At 31.2% G+C, this 11,039-nt stretch overlaps 1 protein-coding gene across 1 annotated transcript in view; it reads right to left on the minus strand.

The window, feature by feature from the left end:
* LOC108730585 (neurexin-3) overlaps nucleotides 1–11,039 on the minus strand; it is a 132,837-nt gene that overhangs the window by 80,824 nt on the left and 40,974 nt on the right. Inside the window, exons 4-5 of the mRNA XM_018460361.1 lie at nucleotides 9,000–9,026; nucleotides 2,681–2,839 (exon numbers count right to left, since the gene is read on the minus strand). Coding sequence (XP_018315863.1) covers nucleotides 2,681–2,839; nucleotides 9,000–9,026 — 186 coding nt within the window. The remainder of the gene's footprint in view (nucleotides 1–2,680; nucleotides 2,840–8,999; nucleotides 9,027–11,039) is intronic.

An 11,039-nucleotide genomic window follows, 5' to 3' on the forward strand; every position in this document is an offset into this window, starting at 1 on the left:
ATGCATGCTCGTTTTCCTAGAAATAGCTGTTCTCAGAAGAAAGACCCAGAAGAAAGGATAAGCAAAGAAATGTCAGATTATCTTATATGAGATATCTTGCTTTTGGTCATAAAGGTTACTGTCTATCAACAGACATGCAAGCGTACTTGATACACATTGGTTGAAAGAGATATTTTAATTCATATTAAATCAGAAAAACTTGAGCGTGTGTGTATATATATATATATATAGTATAAAAAGCATATGGTGGTAAAAAATAGATAAAAATCTCCAATCAATAAATATCTGCAAGAAGATCTACAAGTGTAAAAAATTAATCCATTTTGACATATAGCGCAAAAGAAAAATTTATACGATTTTTCGTTTCTAACGTCATAATGTAATATGATTGCAACGGGGAGCTAAGAGCCTTAGGTAGAAGTCGAAACTTCGAGAAGGAATTTCGAACAATTTACATATCGCGAGCGCGCGTACGCTCGTAAATAAAACTCGTAGAAATAATTTATCGAGCGATTCGCATCGCTTCGCGTTGCTTAAGCTGCAAACAGTCAGCAAATTACAGTTGCCATTAACCTTTTGCCTAGTGCGTTTTACATTGTGACAAGTTTTATCGCTTCATTCGCGGTTTTTTGTCGCCACCCATGGTGCGTTAGTTCGACTTTATTCTTCACGGGTGGAACTCCCGAAGTAAGTTGTTCTGGCATGAATATTTCATTGCGTTGCGATGACCACGTCGACACCCTGTCGGGCGGAGACATTTTTATTGGTTCCTACAGAAATTTGATGTGCGTCGTTTTACCGATAGAAATAATTCCAAAATTTCCACTTAAAGTGTGAAAGTTTTAGTTAAAAATATTTTTACTTAAGTACTTAACAAGTTTAACGAGCATTAAGGGCTCTTAATTAGGAATCATTTCAACTTTTACTGTTATCCACCAAAAAGTTTCGATAACTTTAATAAAAGTCAACTTAGATTCATTAACGAGAGCGATTATAATAAAAATCTTTTTAAAATTCAGAGTTTACAAAATTATACTGATATATTTACTGGCTATCAAAAGATAATTAAGAAAATGGGATTAAAATTTTTCATGGGAAAGATCAATTTACACTATCTCAAAAATATAAAAAAAATTTGTAATTATATATTAAATCGTTGCAAATAAATATTTTAGAATTACACTATATAATCAAATCTTAAGAATGTATCAGATGTATAGTCTCTGCAAAAAGTAACTGGAATGAGATTAAATCTTATATGTACTTTCCGTATAAAAATTAATATTGCATATGAAATAGTTCAAGAAGGTCAATATTTATATTTAATGATACAATTTTACAGTTTAAATAAAAGTTTTTTCATTTTATCTTAATTATTTTTTAAAAAACCTATCTACTTCTTATTGAAATAATTTTTGATCCATATTCTAAATCATAAACTTTTTACATTACCTTCAAATACATATTAAAAATCTGTAATTTTTTTCATAATTTTTTCCTTTTCTTAAAAAATATGTACAATACATCCTTAAGGAATTGAGATACATTTTCCTGATTTTGATTTCACACGTACAAAGTTAACAAGAATCTCGTTATTTTATAAGTACATCATGTTACGTTCTTTTATACTATGTATAGGTATATAACATCCTTTTAATCAAATTTATTATAGCGTAGAATGTTTAAGCAATATGTATGCTCTCAAAAGAACTCGATGAGTCTGTGATTACATTCTCTTTACTGACACTACAGGTATCTCGTCAAACGTTCGACACTATCGCGATTTTCCATCGAAAATCGTTCAGTGTAATTTTGGTGACACAGTAATTGTCTGATGCTCGTAAAAAAGAGCACAAAAAAGGCAATTTAATGATTATTCCGCTCAATGGTATGATTCGATCACCAGCGCTATTATTGTCTCATCTCACGAAAAAATAGCCGTTTGCTTATATCAAAACAAATAAGAGAGCACGCAATAAATCAGTCATATTTTAAGTTATTTCTTTATGTTAACAAAAAATGAAAACACAAAATTAGTTCAGATTTAGAAATTATTTAATACGGACTGTGCTAAAATGAATTTACGAATTAAATTTTAGACACAGATTTATTGCGAAAATCGTAATTAATTCTTTCTAAAAATGTCACAAATCATCGCTTAATGCAATTTTCCAATTCAATTATCACTCATTTTTAAAATTAAGATTAAAGTTTGTTAAATAATGTAAATTGGAAATTGACTGAAAAGTATAATTTTTACATTTATTCCTTAGAGATTTGCTCTATAAAATACGTTTTATTTTCAATCATTGATCATTTATTATTTATTATTTTTTCTCTACTTTATAATTATTTATTCCGGTTCATTAAAATGCAATAATTTTGTCTTTAGTTTATCATGTTATTTAATGTTATTTAAAGTCTCTGCTTTATCTATGAAATTAATTTTAACCTAATTAGATATTTAGAAATACCTTTATTGAGTTCTACTGCATTTTATATTATTTTCTTGCAAAATATTGAAACTAATATTTTACAGCTTACGTAGAAATCTAGCATTAAAATGATCAATGGCTTCTATTACGCTTTATGCAATTTTGATTCCAGTTAAGCTTATTTACAGTGTAAGAGGATGAGAAAGCTGCTGCAACATATAAATAAGTCATGCTGCTAATCCAACCTTTCTCAGGCACCCAACGAAGTTGATGATCCCTTTGGCGCCCTGCAAGGACCTCGCATCAGCTCCTCCACCGACGAGAAGTCGATCGCTCGCCAAGTGTGTGAACGATCCCGCAGTATGACCATGCTCAGCGTAAACCCCATCAACAATAGCAGAGAGCTATAACAGAAAGAACAGTAGGATAAAAATTCCATGACGAATTATAGAATTAACTTTAACTCTTACTTTAATTCACTTTCTGCACACAATTAGCACATATTCAAATTAAAAAAAATATTAATATTATTAGTTTAACATAACCCTCAAAATGTATTCGCTTTGAAATATTTCGTAATTTTTCTAATAATTTTAAATTTCATGATTTTTTCTCAATTTTTTGTCTACTTAAAGTTTACATTCATTAAATGAAGACTTGTTTATTCCGCCTGTAATTTTTTCCAAACCGGTAAATTGCAAGCGTCGTTATATCTTGCTCTTCCTATAAAAGTAACCGGCATTAACGTCGGTAACGCGCTTCCACATCTCGGTAAAAGAGCGGCTAAAGTTTCCGGGGCGATCATGCGGGCATGTCGTAAAGTTTAGCATTTAGACAAGCACCGTTCTTGAGGAGCGGTTCGTTACGACCTTAGCAGTGGTGTCGATAGACGTTATCTTTTGGTTATATCCTTCCTTTTTAGTCTACCAACGCTTTAACCAACAGAAAGGGAAACAGGTAGAACGGGCAGGGTTAAAACGTTAGGATGTTACGTCCTCTCGCCGTACCTCTCTCAGAGGCATTTAACTGAGAGGAAGATACTATCCTCTTACTAATCTTCATCTTCACTTACCACCAGGGCCGCCGCGATGCAGCCTGGAGATTTTTAATAGCAAAAAAAAAATAAATCTTAGAGCTTTTTCAATTTAGGCAATTACAAATTACACAAGTTAAAACATTCGAAATATTTTCAGTTTTATAATAAATTTTACATTAAATATACTTAAGAAAAAGATGTAAAAAAGAATTAGAAATTTTCAGTTTTATATGTAACACAATTTCAAAATGTTAGTTAATTACAAAGTTTATAATTCATTTAATGCAATCATGAAAATTTACACATTTTTATATTCCACATAAAATTTGAATAACTACTAGAAACATTAATTTCGTTTTAACAATAATGTAATAAAAAATAGGAAATCTCATAACATTCTATAAAATTTGAGATGTTTAAATACGCAATTATGTGAAATTAATGTAAAAGAATAAATGTATAAAATATTATATAACAACCAACATATTGTAAACATATTGTAACTGAGATTACTATATAAATAAATAAGTTGAATAAAAGATTATTATATACAAATTGTTAATTTTTTTTCTATAGTAATAAAGTGCATTATTGTTTAAGTACAATTATCTTAAAACCCATATTTTTAGAAAACAACATGTTACTCAGTAGTGAAACAGGATATAAAATAAAACCATAATAAAGATACTAAGACTTTGAAAAATAAGGCTTTGAAAAATAATCTCTTTAATTGATTTAGCTCCGAAAATATAACGTGAAGCATTAAAGCCGTATATAGGGCCGGCCCTGTTTGGCGCTTCCGCCTTTTCTCATCGTAATTAGGTAGCTCTCTTGTCGAGGGCGCTTCCTTGGACCGCAGTCGAGCAATCTCCTTCATAATCCTCCAGGCCTTATCTCCGATGCTTCTCAGTGAACAAATAGATCTTGAGCTCATCGCGATGAAATTAAGGAACTCTACGAATAACGGTGTTCCGCACCGTAAAGCGTATTTTGCATAAAAGTATAAAGATACGTTAATGCGTTTCTGCCATCACTTAATCACAACTGCATGTATTTATAACAAAATTTAGTAGTAAAGTAATATCCAATTAAAACATAGTTGGTAACTCTAAATGAGGAACTTTACGCGCGTAATGTTTTCCTACGAAATGATAAATTCGTAGCAATAAATAATAAATATTTGTATATAAGTAAGATAATTATTTACGTAATCAATTTATAAATGACAAACCATTAGTTAAATCAATTCAACCGCTTTATATGTATAAGTTATTAAACGCTTGTTTATGTATTATATGTTTCTAATTACTATATTTATCTGTCATTTATCGATCACCGATTTCTTATGGTAGAACCATTAACGAAGATATATAAATTAAAATTGAATTGTTCGACAGGATAAGCACATATCTTAAATATATAGAAACTTGGCTTTATAAATTTTCAGTTTCATATCTCCTGTGAGGCTCATTACGTCCGTGGATTAGCCTACTTTGGCGAGTCCCCTAATTCAGGTGGAAATTTAATTAAGCCGAAGTAAATCAAAATTCGCAGCTTTGATTTGAATCGGGAAACCGCAATATCTCGCTCTATCACGAGGAAGAAATTAATTTTCCGACTTAATTAATTTTCCATCTTCATTAGTCGCTTCTGGACTCGCTGACTCGTGCTAATGGCCGTCTTAAACATTTATAACAGTGTCCCAATGTGAACTGAACCGGTAATTCATTGTACAGGCAACTATTTTCTTTCCCTGAAATTGAGCTAACATGATAATTTATGACCCGTCGCTTTTAAAATATAATGTATTTTGTATGCGTTTTGTTATTGTCATTTTTCGTTATGAGTTCAATGATTAATATTCTACGAGTTCTTGCATTTTCTCTTCATTAATTTTACATTATATTATAAAATAGCGTATACAAATATATGTATATATATATATACTTATGTTTAAATTATATATAAATAAATTATACATAAATTCGCATTGCAAATAACTTAATGATAAAAGATTAAGTAATATATAATATAATAATAGTATTAACCCAGCTGACATCAACTAAAAGTAACATAACATCTATGTTATTATTTCTCAACAATATAAATATAATATATCACATATTATATAACAGTTAAATTGTTAAATGCGAAATTATAACATAAACATTATATTACTTTTAATCGATGTCAACTGGGAACTTTTATACATTTTCAATAAAATTTTACATGTAAGAAAATTGTGTATCTAAGTATTTTATACACGCAACGTAACTAAAATTAATTCCTTAATAATATAGATATTATTTTAGAAACCTAAATGAACGATGGCGCGGAAAGGAGCCATGCAAACTCGGTTTAAAAGAAGCGGGTCCTTTAATAGCACCTTTTTCCTTGCATCATGATAGTCGTGAGCCACCAAGCGTCAGCAGACATTCCACGGTTGCGTGCACAATGTATTTGGGGCAACACAATAAACGTAGCCGGGAAAGTGGGCCGCAAACCCACCGGAGGAAACGTACGCGCAAGAGGGTCCCTCTTGCAACCAGTATGCTGATCCTCGTTTGACGAATATGGAGCGAACGGAGTGACAAAGGGGATGGAGTAGACTATTTATTACAACTAGACGTAAGCTCTACTTAGCCGCTCACGGATGACGGACATTGTGCATTTGTACGCGTCCGTGGAGACGCAAAAGTGCATCGTATCTTGTCGCTAATGATTTTTAAATTTTGCTTCTCGAGTGTTTGTTGCAAATCACATTGTAAATAAAATAACATGTAAAAAAATTATTAAATTTTATCTCTTTTATATAAGTAATAAAAAGTTTAAAAAGCTATCTGTGTTACAAAATAAAAATCTCAAAATTTTAGACTTAGAAACATTTAAAAAATTAAAGATATTAAAAGTAAAGATTTCAAAAATTTAATTAAATTTAAATAAAAAGAAATCAAAATTGTTAAAATTCTTGTATTAAGATTATAAAATTAAGGTTCAAGTAACGTTTTCTTAATTATATACTTTCATTAAAATATTGAGATTGTAAATATTCCTATTTGGACTATTTGTCCAATACAATATTTTTAACAATAAAAAATTATATAACTGCAATTTGAAAACACGATGTTTTTATCACGTAACAAATAGCAACGTTGTTCCATGTTAAAAATAGGAGCTGCAAAATGATTCCGTTTCACTATTGGTTTCGTTCGCTTCGCCGATCGTTTTTCTACATTACGTCGTACCACGGAAATAAATGATTTCTACGTTTTTAACGAGATCGTAAATTATACCCGACACCCTGAAAGGCGGCCTGCGGAATGAGTGAAAAACAAGGAAAAAGATTCGTGGGAAACCAGGGAAAACCGGAGAAACGTCATCATCGAATTTACTGGAGCATCGCGAAAGTCTTAAGAACGGTTCAAACTCAAACATCGAGGTGAAAAGACGGGAAATGTGAAAACTTCTACGCGCATACTCACTAGGGAAGAAAAAGGTAGTATCAATGCGAGATCTCCTTGCTCTTTGCATTATGAATGATTTATTCTTGCTTTTTAGAGGCGATAGTGTCGTGTTACAAGACATAAGATATAATTTCAAGGAAGAGGATAGTTTTTAAGATAGTAACATATCAGACTGATTTCTATTTATATTTCACATATCTAAAAATGAACATCAAAATAGAAACTATATTTGTGATAGTCACTTAATTGTAAAGTTAAATTATATTTCAAAAAGTGCAAAAGTTATTTCATATTACGTTGTAATTTCTATAATTTTAACGAGATTGCTAATTTTTATCACAACGATGTCTCATTGAAAAAAAAATATATGAAGTGGAAATATTCGCATTTAGCTAATGGGAAATTGTCAGCGATAAGTAAAAGAAGTAATTTACGTTTACGTGACAAGAAATTCGTGATAACGTCAGTATTTCCAGCTCACGATCTGTACCGTAAATTATGCAATCGATCGGTTTCGCGCCCATTTGCATTTCAGAATCTTTTTCCGACTCCTCGCTTGAAAGCAGTCAAGTGCAGGCGAGATGCATCAGCTGCAACTTTTTCCGCCGTCTCGTCGAAATCGTTGGTATATTTCTTTGAGACAGACAGGCGATGGAAAATTCATCGTTTATTGAAATGTTATTCCGTTCATAAGTAAAGTAATTTATCTCTTACATGAACAATTGAAACATTAGTATCATGAAAATATAAAATGTGAAAAATTATTTTTAATCGTCTAATTTTATGGTATAAAATATGTACCTTCTTAAATCACATTAATTTATTAAAGTTATAAAAAAAGTATTTTATGTACATATTTCTATTTTCCTTTTTCTTTTTTTCTCTTTCCCGCTCTTTCTCTCTTCAATTATACTATACTTATACATTAATTATAAAACAAAACAAGTAAAAAAATTTATGTTAAAATGTCCATATTATTTTCAAATGTTTTTGTTATTCTCCGAAATTTCCTTTTACCGAATTATTTCTTTCTCTCTTAATAATTCGATTATCTCAATTTCAAGAAATACAAAGTATTGTATAATAGTTATAATTAATAATACTGTGATACGTTTTGCAGTTTCATTAAAAATCTATCATTTATTAATTCTTCAGTCAGAACAAAACGTAGGAATTTCTTCTCACGGCATAACATCATTTATAAACTAAAAGTCCTGCGCGTATTTTATAGTTCAGTGGCATTGAGCTAGGATAAATAATGTGGGAACATTTGTCAACTTATTTCTGTATGCCACTCCTGTGAAAATACTTTCAATAAAAAATTCACACGGGATTCTTTCCGCCCGGAAGCACAGCGTGCGAGACAACGACGCTCACGTAGGCGAGAGGACGAGACTTGAATGGAGATCTCGAGATCACCCGCGTGTCTCGGTAGGACATGAGTAGAGCAATAAAAGGACGTGGCCGGAGGACCTAAACGGATGGATGACTGAGCTCTTGTTAAAAATGCCTCGACATTTCTCTAGGATGCAGGCAACTTCACGCCCTCCGCCCGTTGCGTTTCAAGATGTTTGGTAAGAATAAAGTAGCACAAAAAAGAAATAATCAAGTCTAACATTTAATCAATTTAAGATAATAAGTATTCTAAATATTCATCATTAAACAGATTTCCTACAAATATAATATTTTTCAAAATATTCTTGTAATATTTTTCAAAATAATCTTTTTTATAATTATATTTATATAGTATCGATGTATGTTATTGCAGATAAAATATAGGAATTATAATCACCGAATCGAATTAAAATAAAATAAATTTATCGTTTGATAAAATATAAAAGTAATATCAATTATTAAGTGTAAAATAAAACCTTTTATAAAAAAAAGTATACAGAGAAGAATCGTAATTAATCAACTAAATAATGTAAATTCAACTGGAACGACTGTAATATTCTTTTACACGCTATTTTTTGCGATATTTGCACCACTTTCAGTGCAATTGATCAAGTGCATCAAAGCGTCACGTACGTACAATATGCGGTATAATAAAAATCATACACTCACCCTGCAAAAGCTGGTTATTGAAGAGATCTGAAACAAAAAGCATAAATGTGCAATCAGTATAGAGTACACAGTATACATTTTATGCGTTTCCGAGCGGCGTCGACAATTGAAATCCAAAAGTTGCCCGATGTGCGAAAGCTTTCGAAGCTTGATCGCCGCGAAAGCTCGCGAGCTATTCGATGCCGAGCGAAACTTTTCGTCTGGATTATCATAAGAACTTTTTTGATGCGAGAATGGTTACGTGGCGCGTCGCTTGAGAAAAACGCAAACGTATTTTACGTATTTGTAGAAACTTCAGCGATTTTTATTTTCTCGCGAAAGAAGGCTCGCAATTTTGTGCATAAAAGCTTCGCCTGGCGGTACGAGTCAAGTTCAGAATTTGAATGTTTTTGTAGAAGTTCATTAGGAACTTAATCATCTTACCATCTTTTGGATGATAATAAGGTAATATCGATCTGTAAGATCACTGTCCGAACAAAGCCCCAAAATTCTCTTTTTTTCGCTTATTTCAAAAGATAAATAGCTTTCATTAAACATAAATACCTCGAAAAATATTCCATTTCGTTTTCATTTTATCTTATTTTCGTTCATCCTTCTTGCGGATTTATGACAGAGATAAAATTTTATGATCGTTTTTAAATGAGCGATACAGAACTCCAAGATTTCATCCGTAAAATTTTCCGCTATTGATAATGTTTCGAACGTGTGTGTGCGACAAAGGGCATTTGCTTTCTAAACGCGGGCAGTTTGCGAACCTGCGGTTGTGTGAGCCTTATTAAAGAATCCCTTTGATTATGAGGCGATTAAACGACTGACAGAACGGCAATGGCCGGAACGAGAAAGCTGGTGACGAGTTCTTGCTTTTGCGCACTGAAATGATCACGAAAAACGCACACGTACGTATCTCTTCTTGTGGCGATTATACATCGTATTCACAGACAAATTTGTCAAACAATCGTTGTAGACTTTTTCTTTGTCGTTTGACCATTGTGCACGTTAAACCAATACATTGCGATTACAAACTTTATACCGTTTTTTATAATACGCAGTTAACTATTTCATTTTTATTGAATTTTATTTTTGTTGAATTCTTGCATATTTAATAAATAAATATAATTCATATAAATTTCTATACATTTAATGCAAGTATATTCTATTTATTGTTGCACTGTTGCATCATAATGTCAATTGTAATATTTGTGCAAAAGTTAAAATAATAGATTATAAAAAGAGGTTATCGAAATACTATCATATCACTTGAAAACATATGTAAATTGCAATTTTTATTTTGAATAAAATTTCACACAATCATTGTAATATCGAATTTAATGTATACATTATAGTCAATTTTGGATTGTATTGTTACGGCAAAGCAAATAGCTTCTAAAAGCTTATAGTCAGTCCTACATACGAATGGTTCTTGATTCAGCATTATGTTAATATCTCGGCAAGCAATAGGATGATACTCTCATTGTTTGCCTTTGATCAGTTATCTGCCTAATTGGCTTTCGATTTAGATCGCCTTCAGGCTGAAGCGAGTAATATTCGATGAGATTTCCTATGCTGAGTACACTGTCGAGTATAAAAATAGGGAACAAAGGGATTACGAGCTCGATAAGCTTTGTCCCATGAAGCTTAACGCGCTGTATCTACACGAGTTACACAATTGGGCTTTACGAATAACGAAAAGTCAATATTTTATAAGGCAGTTTATAATTTATATCAGAATATGTCGAAATAAAATATAAAATATCTCAAAGTATGAATTTTATTTTTAGTACAAAGTTTTAATCGTATTTTTAATTTATACAATATTTTAATTACGAATAATCATAATACATTAATAAATCATCTATATATCGAATAGCATTATTTACGATGTTACAATGATGTTTTTAATATCAAATGTATAAAACAAATGTGACTTCTGTTTTACATGACTGGCATTACGCGACCATTGAGATTCCAATGGGGATTTTCATCGAACGTCATGAATTTAAGGACTACTTTGCAGCATATCAAAGAAAAGCTCCGGCATTC

Source organism: Mycetomoellerius zeteki, unplaced genomic scaffold (genome assembly GCF_001594055.1).
Source record: "Mycetomoellerius zeteki isolate Tzet28-1 unplaced genomic scaffold, Tzet1.0 scaffold94, whole genome shotgun sequence".
Lineage (NCBI taxonomy): Eukaryota > Metazoa > Arthropoda > Insecta > Hymenoptera > Formicidae > Mycetomoellerius > Mycetomoellerius zeteki.